Raw genomic sequence first — 18,927 nt, 5'->3', positions numbered from 1 at the left:
TTGAATAGAGATGTTCATATATCTCGGGAACACAATGTTATGGCATAGTTTTGGGTAGATCCTCCACTGAGAGGAAGAACGATCAGCAGAGATGAGATAGGTGATGGCTGCGATGTGCTGTGGTTGGCAATAGTGTCCTAGTCGTGTCGCTACACAAACGTGGATGGGCTCCTACGGTAACATAGAAGACTCCATGGGACACACTGTGACGTGATTGGTGCATCGATATAGCTTTCGGATTGACGAGGAACGCGAATGCAAATCCAGTGCGTGCGCAGAACGCATTCAGAAACTGAACAACGGGTACGTCGACCTTCATTACAGTGGTTTGGCTACTCTACTAGCCTAACCGGTTGGTGAGGGCTTGGAGAACATCATGGGACATGCACCGGTAAAAGGGCTTGGTGATTTGACCTCTGGTCGGTCGAGAATGTCGATACCAATCGGCTACAACGCGGTTGTCCACGACGGTGACAACCGTGGCAGCGTAGATCGGACTTTGGCCGGGGCTAGAGCTTGGCTAGGGACTTAGTGTGATGATAAAACAGTAGTAAGAGAGGAGAAGAAGGGTTCTCACCTTGCTTTGATGGTCGAGGAAGGATGATTCGCGGAGAAGACGACGAGGTAGCGCATCACGGGCGGCGGCGGCTCCTACGAACGACGACGCACGGATAAGGCAGTAGTGACTTCTAGGGTTTGGTGGCGTGGAATAGGAGTAGGAGAGGGCATGCAACTCATATTTATAGGGCTAGGGGCGGCTGGTTGAGGCTGAGTCCAAACTGAACACAAATCGGATTCGAGTTCGAGTCGGTTAAGGTTTCCTTTTTTGCAGCTCTCTATTTTGAGGATGATATCTCCATCGTCCAGACTCCAAATTGGATGTTTCTTGATTCTAAATTGTAGTAATCGAAAATATCTACAACTTTTGTAGTCATTGGATCTTCTAAAAACGCCATCGTGATTTTCAAAAATGCATCACAAGATAAACTGTTTGAACTCGGACTTATCTGCGCAGTACTGATTTCGGAGGCCATAACTCCTTGCTCCATTATTCAAAAGGGAACTTCCATAGGTTCAAATTGAAGCTCTCGACGAGACCTACAACTTTGGTATTGTCAAAATTTGCATTTAAGGCCATTTTGAACTCCAAAACTTCATGAGAAGATGAGGTTGTTCAGGACTCCGCGAAAATTTACAGATTTCGTGGATCCTTTGTTAGGCCATCTAGAGGACTTGGCTAAGGGTTTGGACTTCAGCAAGATTGAGCTCAAAGACACTTTAGGTATATCTAGAGTTTAGAAAAGAAACTTTTGCAGAGAAATTTGAATAGGGTTTGGATTTAAATTGAGTTTGGAGTGAATTTAAGAGAAACGAAAAATTAGGTTGAACAAGAATAGGAGTAGATAAGAAATTTGATTTTGGATTTGGGTAGAATTTTGAGGAAGATGAGTCATTGGCTTTAAACAAGGATTTGGATAAGATTTGAATTGATCTGGAGAAGGATCAGGTATGATCAAGGATTAAATAGATGATGAATTCAAGGATTTTGAATTCCAACCATTAAGATCCTTGCTTATTCACTACTGAGTTTTGTAAAACCCTTTTCAAAATCTTTTTCACTCAAAACGCCAAAAAAAAACTCTAATGCATTAACCTGGTTCCTAGGAAAACTCAGCATGCAATGCACACAAAATAATAACCTATATTGATTGATTGATTAAGAAAATAGGTTTTAAACGTATACTACTGATGAAGCTATTTAATAATCTTGGAAAATTTTAGAAAGTTATAAATTCTGAAAATCAGGGTGTTACATTGGTTTGGCCGGGGAGCATCCACGACGGCGAGCGACAAGAAGGCAGCCTCGGCGATAATGACCCTTAGGGAGAGCACGGGCTGGAGAGGGAGAGACTAGGCTGAGCGGCTATGAAGGTAGGGTGAGGTATGGTGAAGGTTTCCGCGAGGCCAATAAACCGGCGGTGGTCTCTGGGGAGGGGATCGACGGTGGTGCCATCGGCGAAGGGGGAAGACAACGAGAGAGGGAAAGAAGGGAAGCGGAAGGGTGGAGCTTGCCTTTGCGAGCTCGGTTAGCAATGGTGGGGAGCATAGGAATGAGCAGCGGGGTCTTATAGTTGGGTAGAGCAGCGGTGGGGTCCCGCGATGCTCGTGCAGTACGATGCGAGGAAATGTCAAAGAGCGTAAATGTCGACTGTGAAGAGGTGTGGAATTAGTGCAGCGTGGGGAGGGAGAAGTCAAGCTCAGCATCCGAGGTAGCAGCGAGGTAATAACTTCACGTGTGCTCGGTTTGGCCGACGATGCTTTTTTGGTGGTCGTCATGCATAGAGGCAGTGGCAAAGATGTGGTGACGTAGTGGTGTGAACCGACGATTCCAGTGTGGTATAGGGTAGCGATGGAGGTGGCTGGCAGGTGGCAGGTGGCACATGAGAGCGGGGTTCGGCGGCCGGTGGCTCAATGCAACTGCGCACGTGTGAGTGGGAGCAAGCGCGAGGGGAAGAAGAAGGGCGACACGCAGGGAGAATAGAGAGGAGGGGAGTGGGCCGTGAGAAGAGGAAAGAAGGAGGTGGCTGGGCCAGCCGGCGTGCGCGGGCCGCGAGAAAAGAAAAGAGAAGGAGCGGGCCGACAGGGAAATTGGGCCACGGGAGAGAAAAAGAAAGGGGATAGGGAGAACGAGATGGGCCGGGAAAATAGGCCAGTGAAGGATGTTGGGTTGAATGAGCCCAAATTGAGAGGAGGAGAGAAAAATATTTTAACATTTTTGTTTGGGTTTCGAAATTAGTTTTGAAATTTATTTCTTTTGCAAAGATTTTTTAAATTAAATTTTCGGCTAAAAACTAGGATGTTACAAACCTACCCCACTTAAAAAGAATCTCGCCCTCGAGATTCAGAAACTTCCTCGAACAGAAAGGAGAACTCTTTTCTCAGGGCATCCTCATTCCCATGTGGCTTCTGCTTCGGTATGCCTGCTACATTGTACGCGACACAAGCGTACTGTTGATCCTTTGGTCTGATGGGTGACTAAATCTAAGATCTTTTTTAGAACTTTTTGGTACTAGAGATCATCCTGTAGATCCAGTGTTTCCATGGGGACATATTCTTCTGGTATCCTTAGACACTTCTTCAGCTGGGAGACATGGAAGACATTGTGTACGTCAATCAGTTCTTGTGGTAATTGTATCTGATAGGCTACTGCACCAACTTTTCTTAGAACTTGGTAAGGTCCAATATAACAGGGAGCCAACATTCCACAGACTCGGAACCGCTGGGTTCCCCGTATTGGTGAGACTTTAAAGTACATATACTCTCCAACCTTGAAGTCCAGATCTCTTCTTCTTTTGTTTGTGTAGCTCTTCTGACGGGATTGAGCTGCCTTTAGTTTTTCTCTTATTTTTGCAACACGATCTTCTGCTTTTTTGATGAGGGTAGGTCCAAGTAAGGTACGTTCTCCAACTTCAGACCATATTAAAGGTGTTCTGCACTTTCTTCCATAAAGAGCTTCAAAAATGGACATCTTTAATCTAGCTTGATAGCTATTATTATATGAGAATTCTGCATAGGTCAAGCTCTTTTCCCAATCCTTTCTATATGTTAGGACACAAGATCTCAACATGCTTTCTAGGATATAGTTAACTCTTTTAGTCTGAACATCAGTTTGTGGGTGATAGGTAGTGCTGAAGTCTAGCTTGGTTTCAAAGGTTGTATGTAGACTCTTCCAAAACTTTGAAGTAAACTAAGTACCTCTATCAAAGACAATCCTGCTGGGGACTCCCTGCAGCTTCACTATGTTGTCAATGTATAACTGAGCTAGCTTGTCCCCACCATAGTTTGTTCATACGGGTATGAAGTGAGAAACATTGGTGAGACGGTCCACTATTATAAATACTGAGGTATTTCCCTTCTTTGTCTTAGGGAGTCCAACTATGAAGTCCATGCCTACTTTATTCTATTTCTACATAGGAATTGGTAGGGGTTGAAGTAATCCAATAGGTTTCTAGTGCTCTACCTTGACTCTCTAGCAGGTGTCACGCTGGCAACAAACTTTGCTATGTCTGCCTTTATCCCATTCCACTAATATTTTTCTCTCAGGTCCATGTACATCTTTGTGGCACCTGAGTAGATGGAATATGCTGAGTTATGAGCTTCAGGACAAGTTATTAATCAGATCATGTATCTCAACATTTTTTATGTACAGGAGGTAGAGTTGGAAACAGAAAGACTGAACCAAAAACAGGGGATGAAGTGTTCTGGATGAGCATAATGGGCAGCCTAAAGATCACATGAACTTAATATTTCATCAAAATTCTGCTACCATAGGTCCATGTCAATTATGAAAGCACTTAGGATTTTAAATACTTTAGTGATATACTAAAATCAATTAGCAGCTTCAGATACTTCAATAAAGGAGTAAGCGCACAGAGATTCGCTATTAAAAACCAATCGATGTAACTCTGAAATTATACAGGTGTATATATACAGGTGATGCGCAGTAGGAAACAATATGAAATTGCTTACAGGTTATGAGCAGTAGGAAACAATATGAAATTGCTTACAGGTTATGAGCAGTAGGAAACAATCTAAAATTGCTTACAGGTGATGTGCAGTAGGAAACAATCTGAAATTGTTTACATTGAAACATGAACATGCGCAAACAACAATGTGCAGGAATCAATACAAACAATTCAGATTAGCTATTTCAAGTATACTTGACAATTCGTATTCCATCAAACTGCACTTGTTATCTGACATGAGTGAAATATCCATTGAAATAGCTTATCAGAGTGGCCCTGGTATTTTAAAAACATAAAATAAAAATAAAACAGAGGGGTAAATCAAATCTTAAAATGACAGTAAAGGAATTCTACCACTGCAAATCATGGGTAACTTGGATAGAAAGTAAAACAACAGGAGCTATATACTCCCACAAAGAAAGAAAAAGGCTATACAAACCCCAAAGAACAGCTGGACTTTCATATATAAATCACCTACTCTCTCAATACATAACTACTCTCTCAATGAACTGGTATGTGTACCTCAAAAAAAAAACTATGGTATGTGATATTTGCTAGTATCACATCAATTGTAGTCTGTAATGCAAATTTCAGACTTCTTCATGGGAAGAGCACATAGTTTTGTTTTTGAGCAGTTTCCCGGGACTGTTTTCACATGATTAAAAATTTAGGATTGGGTTTTCGTAGAAAAACTATGCGAATCTGCACCATTTCAAATTGCACAATTTTGGTCAATTCATCATGTCAACTAATCATGACTTGTGGACTTAACTGAGGGGTTATGACGTCTGAGACTTGCTATGATAGTATGGATACACAATATTTTGGGGGAAACATCTTCAAAACTTGAGGATTTGGAACTTACAGGGGCTGTGAAACGATAACAACTAGTAGCATTGATGTTAACAAAAGGAAATCAGTAGCACTATCTATAAGCAGGCAAGGAGTAGCATTCTGCATAGAACTTCGTGGACAGAGGCGGATCCAGGGGGGTGCTGGGGGCTTCAGCACCCCCTGCCAGCATGTAGCTCCTTTAGGGAGAGAAGGTGGTGTAGGAGGAGAGGGAAGAAGGAGAGGAAAAAGAGCAAAGGAGGTGGATGAAGGAGATCAGCACCCCCTTGAGCCTCCGCTGGCTCCGCCCTTGTTTGTGGACAGTCATCATCTATCTCTACTGCTCTAAGACAATCATCATCAAATGCACCTAAAATACTAGCAATCCAACTTCGGTTTCGGGAAGCAGTATTATAAATCCAAATAACAGCAACATGGGGAAATAAAACCTGAACGGAATCACAGCATAGGCAGAATATTATTAGTACAAATTTATCCCCTAGGCAGATATACAAGAACAACATTTGATTTTTTTTCAACAAGAAAAGAAATAAGTTGGTAGAGCTGATGTGCAATTGTGCATATATCAAAAAAGAAATCAAGATGTGGAGTGGAATGCAGGCCCTAGCCAGGGAAACTGGAAAAGCCAAATTCACATGGGAAGAAAAGAAATGGATAATTTTGCCTAATATAGAGGTAGCTCCGATGTGCACATAGATTTTGCCTAATTTTGTTTCATAGCAATTCCTGAATCTACATTTTCCTATAATCCAAAGAAATTAGCCTAATTTTGTTATTCTTTAAGGAACTTTCTAATCTTCGTATTCATGTTTTCTATCTATGGACTGCAAAGCGTATACTTGTATAAACAGTTCGATACCTCTTAATTCAACATCACTGAATATTTTTCTCTCTTTTTCGACAAAAACCAACACTACAGTGCATATGTATTATACATTTTCAATCTCTTAGACTGCTATTGATGTCGCTTCATTGATTACAGAAAAGTCACTAAATTCTGAATCGCTAGACTTCAGTGTTTAAATGGTCAGAAAACCCTGTGAAATTTCTAACCCAACCTTCTGAGCAACATCTTCCCAAAACGGAGTTTGTCCTCCATTGCCTACTTACTCCGAGTGGGGAGGAAGGGATCGCTTACGGGATTGAAGCTTGTGGTGGTGTTGACAATGAGGAGGGAGATCTCGTAGACCTTGGGGCGCAAAATGGTGAGCTGCGCGGTGGAGGCGAGGTTGAGGCAGTGGTCACAAGGGGAAGCTGTGTGGGGCCGGAGAAGTTGACGGCGGCAAGGCGGCGAAGGGGATGTCACGGGGAGGAGTCATCGGGGAGGTCGCAGGGAGGAGTCATCGAGGAGGTCAGCTAGGGTAAAGAAGAAGGTTGCGGCGTGGGTTTGCGAAGAGAGGAGGCTGAAATGAATTTATGCAGGTCTTAATACAAACAGGTCGGTACTCTAACCTATCGTACTATTAATAGTATAAATAGGTAGTTATTATTGATCATCTGCACTGTTGATTTTCTGAACAATGGATTAAGAAGAACTAAAATTTGAAAAATTCATGACTAATGCATAATTCATACAAACCTCAAATGAGTTGATTTTTTTATGTAAATTTTTGGTTTAATCTATACTATCACATGGTGTATGTCTCATTCATGTTACTATAACCCAAAATTTAACTTGAACATTAAGTCTATTTGTACAATAATAGTTATGAATGAGAACTCTAAATTTCATTAACATATTTACATAACAATCAATTTACATCATATAACTTTAATAATCAGCCTTTCTTGATGATCGACGTGCAAATAACAAGCGGCCTCTGTCGAAAGTTGTTCTTCATTTAGGGCTATGCCGTCTATGAAACTCATCAAATTGATTGTACTATATTCTTCATACATAACTTCTCAACTCTGACGATCCTTCTTTTTTTTTAAAGGACTACACGAAGCTTTGAATTTGCTAGATCTTGCACATAAAGTATTTGAACAACTTGCTTAATGAATACAAAATGCGGCATGTTCAAGGTTCAAAGTAGTCATGTTATACTTGTCGACCTTAGCACTTGATAGTGCAACTCAATGGCAACAAAAGAGTGAGATCTTGAAACATACATAGTCAGAGTTCTCAAATCTACTCTATGTGCCCATAGTAGGAACACACCCCCACATTTGTCCTGGAATGCATATATCAAGATACTTTTGTTCTATACCATGCTCTTTCTATCATTTGCTCTGGTATAAAAGATGTACCCATTTATGGCATATGCTTCAAATTTCACGATTATTGTTATCCGTAGAACTATTATTGAATTGCACCTCTAACCAGTTGTTGAAGTTGCTTTGTGTTATTTTGTGATCCAAGCCTTCGTACAACCTAGATTTTCTCTACGTAGGTCGTCCTTATGGATGTCGATATGTGGGGATACAACAGTCATGTGTTGCAAAATGGGGTTTTAGAAAACATGGCATAGTCAGCAATGACTGATTTCCTCCCTATAGTCCCTTTCCCATCCAGTCTCCACTCACGGCGAGACATAGGCACGCCTATTGGTTTCATTTAGTCCATGTAATCGATGCAGAACTTGACTACCTCTTAGGTTATGTAACCTTAGACGATGCTGTCATCCGGACGAGATCGGTTTTCTACATAGTGCTTGAGAATTCTCATGTACCTATCAAATAGGTACATCTAACGTAGGAATATAAGGCCACATATCTTTATCTCTCTCACGAGGTAAACAATAGCATGTACCATGAAATCCAAAAACAGCAAAGGAAAATACATCTTAAGATGATATAGTGTCTTTACCACATCGACCTGCAAAACATCTAATACTTTGGGGTGGATGACCTTATGAGAATATGTGTTGAAGAAGTAACACAACCTAATGTTGTGTCTCGAGGATAGCTCGGTTGGATATTTCATATTACAACAGAGAGTATATGTAGCATCAACACATAGTAATCATGGAACTTAATGCTAACTAATTTCAAATATTTCATCAAAACAAGTTTCGATATGTTGGTTGAGTAACAAGATACAATTCGGTTCTCTAGGCTTTTTTATATTATAGCAGGCTGAAGGAAACCTTGTTTTGCCTTTTTTAGAGCTCAAGTGCCAACTCGAGTTCAATCTCTATATCAATCAAGTCAAGCCTTACATTGAGACTGACCTTTGTATTACTTGAAACATTAAGTAAAAGATCAATCAAGCTTTCACACATGTTATTGATCTCTTCAAGGTGCAGTGGCAAACTTCAAAGTGATGCCAATACGGAACTTCCACAATATTGATCTCTTCTTCCATATGCCACTGGTATTCTTCGCCAAGATCCATTTGACAAGAACTTCATAATTTACAATATTAGAGAATTCATCGAGATTCATAGAAATATATCCAAACACGTCCTTATTGTAATTGTCTTTTTCTGAGATTAATAAAGACATCACATGTCATAAGGTTATTATTCTAAGAGACGTTTGAACCTATATAAAATATTATATTCTCCTCTTCAATGCGCACGATTTATGAACATATATCCATGCTTCAAATAAATATTTGCATAATCAAATTTACTAATCATGGACAGATCTACTAGTTTTTCTACGAAGATCATCCAAACTTTCTAAGCCTTGTATTTGTACCCACGAACTTGGAATATACATATGACCCAACGGCTCACAATATGGAAATAAAGAGCCCAGAACATATAAGATAATATAACAATTATAAAAAAAATCTGGCTACATTAAAAAAAATGAATGGTTAAATAAAACTTGGGTGGCTATTTTATAGAACATTGGGGGACTATGTTACACTTACGTAGGACGTAGGGTTTTTTTTTTTTTTTTTTTTTTTTTTGCAGAACTGGGACTAAGGACTACTTCGTAGTAATTAAAAGCCTGGGTGTTTTCTGCAGAATGGTTAGGGTATATTTTCCTTGTGAAATACTTCCATACCATTTCTTAGATTTTACAAAAATATTTCTTACTATTAATAAAGGTTTTTGGAGTAAAATATATCTAAAGAACTAGGATAAAGAGTAGTATTAGCAAATTAAAAATATTTGAATGCTACACCTGTGTTAGACACGAGGCAGTAGCATTGGCAATTTGTTATTAGGTAATGTTTCAGTGCTTGGACCATATATATAAGAACGCTTTTATTGACGACAGCATGATAATGCATCAACCTTTCAATGCTCTGCTTCATCATGCCACTTTCGGTACAGTTATGCAGTGCAACTGTGCAACGGAAATTAAATCTGAACTGTACACAAAATGTTTTTTTCGCTAATTAATTCATAATAATAGAGACAATCGCAGAAACACCCACATAAGTTGGGTAGGTTTTTAGAAATACAATGGATCCCATTTTAGTTCAAGTATGGACCGACGTCGACTATTGTGAGGCAAAACGTGAAATATCTGCAAAAAATTATCGTAATATATCCACAAATGTTATTCTTACCGCACCCTAGCATGGAATCCAGGCTTCTTGAGGATATTTTGAAACTTGCTAATTGAAACACACAACCGCATTTCGAAGTTTCAACATCCAAGTCAACTCCTCTCGATTTAATTAGAAACCTCATAAACTTCTGAAATCGTAAATTTGAAATTTGAACTCTTATCTATTTGACTAAGGGCATGTTTGATTTGGCTCTAAAAAATTCTCAGAGCTGGAGCTATGGACAAATTGAGAGTATTCAGGCCCTGTTTGGTATAGTTATAGCTCCGAGATCTATACTGGATCTGGAGTTTGTATAATAAAATAAGGTTTAAACATTTATTTTTTGTTCAAAATAAAAATTAAATGACTCAACTAAATATCTTCAATCCACCCACAGTTTCAGATCTTGGATTTCTTGGAGCTGAATATGACCGGCTCCAAAAATCTTGGATCTAGATCCGTGCCAAACAAACCCTTAGTTGATGTATCTTGTTTTTATTTTAAACTAAAAATATATATTTAAACAACTTTATTTTATCCTATAAATACTAAATCCTACATAGATCTCAGAGTTAGAGCTTTGACAAATAGGGTCTAACCCTCGAGAGAGCTCCCGAGTGCACACAAACTAAATCGAGGAAAACATATTGTTAATGAGTTTTGGGCGAATTTCCAAACATTTTAGGGTTCTTGCTGTAATAAATACTAAGCCCGAATAGTGTACACTGGGTTCACAACCCCCACAGTGTACACAACCTCGTCAGATTACGATGACACATCCGCCTGCAGCATTATTGAGTCATCATGGTGACGTTATTGACTACATGCAGCAGACACTTGATTGAAGCGACACATGTGATTTTGACTAGGCTGCTGCAATGCAAGCCGCCAGTTTCACCAAGCTCCTCAGTGGACAGTACCCCTAATATCCCGATGCACCTGGAGGTTCACAATGGTACCAACAGGGTGAGCCTTTGGCATACCAAACTCTATCGAAGCACGTACTAGAGGCATCCACACTTCTGCATGAGTATCTTTTATCATGGTATATGTAGAACCGAGTTGGTGGGTCTAGATACATGTTCGATAGGGTCCTACAAGGCAAAAAGAAAAATAACGTGCTCCTACCGTGATATCTCAAGATGATGATTTCATGCCACAATGACCCCTCCCTCTGAGACCTCCATCTCCAAATGATACTGATGACTCTGAAGATGATGGTGGATTGGATTGTACCCATCTTTACAACTTTTCATCACCACCTCGGAGACAACAACTATCTTATTCTGATAGCATTGACTAGCATTCTTCTGCTAATTTATGTTGCCACTTTCTACCGTCATCTTGAGAGAATCTAGATATTTAATAGTTATGCACTATACATATGATGGTATTGTATTTGGCTTAAGCAATTTCTTACGATCTTTTTCTCCTTTGACATCAACTTGGGGAAAAGCACGATCACAATACGATACAATTAGATCATGAGACGAAGTAGGTGTTGGCCACTTGAAATTTGAACCCAAAAAGATAGAGCTTCCCTCGCATATCACGCAGAACAATAGCGACCATAAACCAATATTCATTCCTCTTTGATTTGGGGTCCTCATTCTAATAGACTTTATTGAAGTTTCATCAGTTGATCAAGATGGAAACTAATATTTAACCAACTTTGTTCATTCATGTCAAAGATGAGTAAATTCTCCACGAAGTAAACTATTGTGATATAATATTTATATTTATTTTAGAAGAATAAACACTAATAAATGTAAATTTGACAAAATCGGTTACATCCATCTATTGTGACCACACATGAAAAAAATACATTTCTTTGTGCAAAAGGAACACCAAATTGGCATTGTGTGGGGTAGAATTACCAACAAATCCACCAATAATTCGAAAAGCTATCGTTTTCTAAATATATCTTGAAAATAAGAGCTTGCATGATCAAGCAATCATGCAATCAATAATGCATCTGTAACCCTGCATGCATGCATCTCCATTATTACGGGCCGGTGGATTGATATGATCGAGCTGTGTTTTTACCGAATTATAGCAATCCTGCATGCATGCGTCTTCATTATTGCAGGCCGGTGGATCGATATAATCAAGTTGTGCTTTCACCGAATTATAGCGGAGGGAGCCAACCGACAAAAGCACGCTGCACTCAACATGAGAGAGAACTGGCTGACAAACAAGATAGGATGGGGAGCAAGCTATTTTTGGCATATGGTATATCAAATACAACACTGTTGCATGTATTCGACACATCATAGAGCAAATACAGGGCATCTAGACGTATTCGGTACACGGTGTGCCGAATACGCTTGAGGTTTCACGTATTCGGTACACGGTGTGCTAAATATGCTTATGGTTCCACGTATTCACCACACGGTGTGGTGAAAATATATAGGATAAATAGTATTCGACATATGATGTATCAAAAACTTAATTTCGATACACCATATACTAAATACATTTGCTATATTTATAAATATAATATCATATTATCTATTTTTATAAATACGATACAATATATTATCTTTTTTTTATTTTTGCCTTGCATCATCGCCAGCGACAACCTTCGCTGGTCACTGCAGCTCCACTAGGCCAAGCATGATCGCTAGCCTCCTCGTCTCAACACATCGCAGATAGAAACCGGGCTTATTAATTACTTGAGGTGGCCTTGTGCTTTTGTGCGTCGGTATTGAACTCGGTTGCGGAGGGATATGCTCCACTAATGTTGACCGGCAAGTGTAGTTTCTGGAGAACCTGCCGGATCCACCAAGATTCTGCTACGACGTTAATAAAACGTAGATATTTGGTCTCAACACTGAACGTGAAACATTCAATTACCGTCTGGACGACCAAGGAATCTGGCTGCCACCAAGAAAAAGACAATACCCTGATGCTGATTGCCCAACCTGCATCTGAATAGGAAGTGAGCGAGTGCGACAAGAAGGAATATAAGACCAAGGTTCAATGTACCTTGTAGATATCGAAGAACTAGCTTGATAAGATTATGGTGTGGTTCTCAGGAATCATGCATAGAGAGACATGTCTACTACACTGCATATATGACATATCCGGCTGAATATGGTCTAAGATCATCTCCAACAACTACCTCAAATTTTCATCCTCAGAACACTATTACAGCATCGCTTATCAATATTACAGCATCCCTTATCATTAACATTGTAGCAGTACTGTATCACTGAATACAGAATCTGGTGGAGACGAATTTCCAGTGCTACAGTACACCGCAAAGTACTGTAGCACTGGAATTTTCAGATTTGCAGATCCTGTTGGAGATGGCCTAAGTACTGCAACTGCAAGGCAGTAAGCTCAGATCATGAACAAAGGGCACCAACTACAGCCAAAAGATTGTACTGAGTATCAATGGGTGTGGCCGTTAGGTTGCAAGAGCTCATCCCAGCACCGGAGATAAGGTTTTAGTCATACTGTCGTTGAGACAGATGAAGAGACCCTCTTCGAAGCAGGGTTTGAAAATGCAATGGTTATGAAGTGATTATCGTGGTTACTGAGTTTACTGTTCTACACCGATTTTATGATACAAATGGGTTTCAAATTTGAATTCAAAAAATTAAAAAAAATAAAATAGATTTAAAAAATCAAAAAATTCTAAAAAAAACTAGAAGCAATTCTAAGACCGTATGTGAAAAAAATAAAAAATAATGTTGTTTGCATCATATTCTATAGAGAGGAAGTTTGAAGAAAAAGAAAAAAATTGAAACGTACAACTCATTTATTAACTAATATTAAGGAAAAGTTTAACATGCAAATAAATATTTTTTTTGTGTAGTTCGTATCTTAAAAGGATCTTTAAAATTGGTTTCACTTCATTTAGAGTTTTATTAATGTTTTCATGATTTTTACAAAGTTCACAAGCATAAAGTGAATATGTTAAGAAAAATCACTTTAATTAACTTTATCATGTCTACCATTATTTTTCTTACATAAATCATAGTATACGTAAACTAATAAAAGTAGTTTCACTATTTTTGAAGGTGTGATGAGTTAGTTATGAATTAATCTAGTTTTAACATATTTACACAATCATGTATGTTACAATAACTATTTCATGAGTTCATGTATTTTTAAAAGATATAGAATCATATAAGAAGACTAACAAAATTTATTTCATGATTTTTGGATTAGCAAAGAGTTAACTATGCATTTAACTAGATCTAGCAAATACATTTTCTCATAGAAAATATTCAACTTTTTTGTGAGTATAAATAATTTATCAATTAGATCATGTTGCAAAGAAAAAAAAATTATTTTATTTGATTTGAAGCTCAGATAAATTAGTTATTGATTTTAAAGGTTGAGTCATTTTTTAGTTTTTTTAACTTTAATGAAATTCCAGAAAACCGGTCAATAAATTAGGAAAACCGAACAGTTACCGAGAAATGCACTCAATACGAAAAAACGGTCGATAAATCAGTGAATTTACTCGGTTATCGGCGCATTCGACCGGTTACCAAATATCGATTCAGTTGATTTTTTTCTCCGATTTTCAAATTGACCGAGTAAATTTTGAATGAATTCTCATCAAATTTTGAGCAGTTTTGCGATACCCACAAATTTCCGATTACTGCAGGGACCGGTTTTCAGGGTTCAATCCATACTGTAAACCTTGCTCTGAAGTGCGCAAGATTAAAATTCCAAGAAAACGATAGAGTGCGGCTGTATCCTTTTCTTGAAACATTAGTGTGGGACAAAATTTGTAGACTGGATAGAATGTTTTGTACGAAGCCAGGGCAAAAACTAATTCATGGAAAAGCACACCAAAACGACCATAACAAGAAATTAGGCACATATAAGCCTATTAGGACATGTCCAGTTTACAAACAGGCTTACCATGATGACATACGTTCGATCCATCCACACCTAGTAAACAAGCTCCCTGAAAGAGATTCTGAATACAAATCTAACAATCCACGATTCTTTTTGTCACCAAACCTATACGTTTATGGAATAGTAGTAGGTAAAAGTTTGAAGTATGTATCTTGAAACGAGTGGAGAGTTTAAATTTCTTGAAGGGAAAATCAAAATAAGGACACAATTGCGGGGCAGGCGCTTCCTCCGCGGGCCCCGCAGCGGCGTCTGCTATGGCACGGACGGACGAAATGACGTCCCTGCCCAGAACACATGGCACGGATCTGCTGCTGACGTGGGCATAGTGATTCGAGTAGGCTGGACGCGCACTGGTCAACGAAGGTGGGACCCGTACACTCGGACGACGAGTCAAATCCTCTTCGGATTTCAAGAGCTTCACTCCCTGACAGGGTGGGTCCGGTCCGGTCACAGCCTCACAGGCGTGCATTGCTCTCAATTTTGGAACGGACGAAAAAGGCCCCAGTCCCGGATGCAAGCGGAGTTTCCTGACTAGAGAAAGCACGGTGTGAGGCCAACTTTAGCCGAGTCGGTATCCGATCCGGGATCGATTTTCACGTCGGATGCAGGGCGCGGGGCATGCGGCTTCAGTCTCCAGCGGAGACGGTATCCGGCTGAACAGCGTTGCGGGAAGAGGAAACGAGTCGGCAAAAGTGCGGAGCAATGCGGCGGTCGTATCACTGTGCGCGAGGGCAGTTATGCGGCGCTCGGGACTCCTGCGGTGGGAAGGAAGCGGAGCTGGCAGGCGCGTGCGGAGGGGAGGCGGGCGGAGTCGGTGGCCGACGCAAGCGGGAAGAAGCAGGCGATGCGGCCGAAGAAGCGACGTCCCCGGCGGAGGAAGGTTGGGCGGCGGCGGATCTAGAGAGCCACCTCCCATGATCCCCCCCCCCCCCTTCGGTTTGCTCCGCCGTGCTGGCAGGTGGCCACTGGTATGTCTTCTTCTGTGCTTGTTCCCGGTAGCCATCGGGGGGGGGGGGGTGGGGTATGGGGTTGGGCTGGAAAGGGTGTGCGCCGGAGGTCCTCGGCGTTGGGTGGCAGGGGTGGAGAGGGTGGGGTTTGGGGAGGACGTTGGAGGACCGATCTGGCGCCACGTCGGGAAGGGCATTGGAGCGATTTGTATAGGAGTTTTTGGCGACAATGAGCAGATGCCGCTGTGGTGTGGTAGTAGGTTGCGCGTAGGGTAGATTGGAGTGGAGGAGAGAGTTGGGTGCAGTGGATTTGAGGTCCTGGCGGTGTGTGCCGGTTGAATGCTTCGGTGTTCTTCGCCGGCATGAGGTGGCCGTCCCTCGTTGTCAACTTGGTGCAGGACCTTGTAGTTCCATTGACAAGGGGAAGGTTGTGTGAAGGGTAGCATCTCCTGGATAGATGCAGAGAGAAGCCAGTGGGCCGAGTTTGAGATTAATTAGAGATTAAGCTAGTTCGTTGTATGCATTATGTTACAATTGCGCCGAGTTTGTATGTTTATAATCAAGGTTCTGTTACTTCAATCTTTATTTCCCTACTGTCATTGTTTTATGGAATTGAGTGGAACACTACTGCCTAGATGTTTTGTGGTATTGTATGTTGTTCATGTCAGTGGCATGGGTTCTGTTAGTTGGGGCTTGGCCAAGTTTAGGAGGTTAATGTTATATGGAATATGAACATAATTAGTTGGTAGGGTGCAATGGTTGACAGGAGAGGATATGAACTGAACTTTATTGGAAATAGTGAATTGCAAAGGTGCATTTGAACTGAATTGGAAATAGGAAATTATGAACTATAGAGTACATTATACATTGCTTAAAAAACTTAGTAGAAGCCATTGCAGTAGCAAGCTCAATTATCTTGGTAGTTGCTGAAGAATGCAGGAGTAAATATATACACAAATTCTTGCTTATGTCTTGGTCAATCAAGGATTGAAGGCACAGTTGCACTACATTTTTAGGCACTATTGGTTGTTGCAAGAAATGAAGTAGATAGATGTATGGATCATTGGTTCCCTGCACTGCGATATGATGTAGTTCATGTAAGGTTTTTTTCTGGTTAGCTGAACATGGTGCCATAGTATGGGTTTGGGTCGAATGTGTCATTGAATTTTGGAAAGTATGGGTGTTGATGATTGACCTGATTATAGATGGACGCTCCATAGCTTGTGGCCCTTCTGTCAATGCTCCAGGACAATGTGCAGGAGGCAGCACAAGCATTGAAGAAGGTTGCCATCGACAATCTGACCACGGACAGTTGCCCTGCGGCCATGGATATGAATCAGGCTCTACTTGAGGTTGAGAGCATAGCGCAGGACTTGGAACAGGTTGTGTTTCAGGTTGAAGATGCTTTGATCAGTGCTAGAGAACCCGAGCACTCAGCCACCGGAGACAACCTTAGCGTACCCGGCGTTGAGGAAGCATCGGTTGCACCGGCCAGTGATGAAGATGAAGTACTATCCGATGATTGGAGCTCCGAGACCGTGTTATGTCCTGAGTCCGTGGATGACTATTCCATTGAGTCTGATCGATCATGGAGGCTCTAGGATACTAGGTTGACTAGTGGTGACTATAAGCCCAAAAAAGTATTTGTGTGTAATGTGTACTTCTTTCAATCCTGTTTTCAGACATGTTATGGACCTCCTCTAATTGATCTGGAATGCAACATGCTGCAATTGTTCTATACATGGTCTGTATATGTGCTTATATCTAAGTGTGCAGGGATTCCATAGAGTACGCAGACTTTCTTAGAGGAGACGACGATGCTATTCCATTGGACGATGTAGTACCACTGACCCAAGAAGGCATGAGTGGCACACAGGCCCCGGCGCCCGTGGTGCAGAGTGAAGATGCACCGACGGAGGTCGCCACTGCTGGTGGCCGTGGGCAGAGCTACTCGATGAAGGAAGACCTACTGCTTGTTTCCTCATGGCTCAACGTTAGCATGGATCCCGTGGTGGGGTCTAACCAAAGTTTAGGCGCGTTTTGGCAGCGGATCGAGTCTTACTTCCACGACAACAAAGACTTCCCGTCAACTCGCAACAAGAAGTCCTTGCAAGGGAGGTGGGCATTCATTAACAGCATGGTCCAAAAGTTTTGCGGACACTACGCGCGGGCAATGTGTAGTAGACGCAGCGGTACCACGGAGGGGGAGACAGTAAGATGTTGTATGCTGTCTTCACTCCTTGGTTATATTTACTTTTGTGTACATGGATGATGTAGCATATATGTAATCGTATTGTTGTATATCTTTGCTGTTGTGCAGATTGTGGAGGCTTGCAAAATGTTCCAGGCCGTTGAACATAAAGAGTTCACGTTGCTTCCTTGTTGGCGTGAATTGAGGCACCATCCGAAGTGGCAGTCCGAGGTGTCGCGGAAGAAGCAAAAGACAACCGGTGCAGGTGAAGCTGGGAGCCCTTCTTCGACTCAGAACGTGCAATCCTCACCGGTTGCGGGTGTGGCACAAGAAACAGGTAGCGAAGGCACGGTAAGAGCTAAGAGGCCTGTTGGCAGGAGCCGGTCCAAAGAATTAGGTCGCGGTTCCACGTCTTCGAACTCGCTGTCGGCACCAATGAAGGAAGTTTTTGACAGGCAATTTAGTATGAAGGAAAAATTCAAGAAGGAAAGGGCTGAGAGGTTCGCAGAGATGATGAATGTAGAGCGGCAGCGACTTCACCTAGAGGAGGAGCGAATGCAACTAGAGAAGGTGAAGGAGGAGATGAGGATAATGAACATGGACTTATCACAAATGGACGATGAACAAAAAGAGTATTACAAAAGTCTTCAGCAGAGTATAATTGCTGCTAGGCGTGCCTCCTCTGGTTCTACTTTTTGAGACTTCATGTGAGCTAAACATTGTTTGTTTCCTTCAGACTTCATTGTATGTTTGGGTCATACTTCTATGTTTCGGTTCAAACTTGTATGAGTTGCTTCAGTTGTATTTGTATGGTCAGACTTATATAGTATGGTCAGACTTATGGTATGGTTGAGACTTGTATGTTTCGGGTTCAGACATATAAGTTTTGGGTCCAGACATATATGTATTGGTTGTTATGTGGTTTGGAGACTGAGATTGTGTTCTGAAATTTTCAGGTTGTGTTCTGAATTATCAGCTTGTGGTCTTCACTTTTCAGGATCTGAAATTTCAGCTTGTGTTCTGAAATTTCAGCTTGTGGTATGAAATTTCAGCTTGTGTTTTCAGGTCAAACTTATA

At 41.0% G+C, this 18,927-nt stretch overlaps 1 protein-coding gene across 1 annotated transcript; it reads left to right on the top strand.

Moving 5' to 3' along the window:
- The first annotated feature begins 16,897 nt into the window (after positions 1-16,897).
- Positions 16,898-18,549, top strand: LOC133927991 (glutathione S-transferase T3-like). Its single transcript, XM_062374301.1, has 3 exons — positions 16,898-17,235; positions 17,436-17,871; positions 17,980-18,549. Exons 1-3 carry the CDS (start codon positions 16,898-16,900, stop codon positions 18,547-18,549), a joined length of 1,344 nt encoding a protein of 447 aa, XP_062230285.1.
- Positions 18,550-18,927: the final 378 nt, after the last annotated feature.

The sequence above is a fragment of the Phragmites australis genome, chromosome 9, assembly GCF_958298935.1.
Source record: "Phragmites australis chromosome 9, lpPhrAust1.1, whole genome shotgun sequence".
NCBI classification, from domain to species: Eukaryota; Viridiplantae; Streptophyta; class Magnoliopsida; order Poales; family Poaceae; genus Phragmites; species Phragmites australis.
The sequence above is the reverse complement of the archived record's forward strand: the minus strand, read 5'-3'. Positions and strand labels throughout refer to the sequence as shown.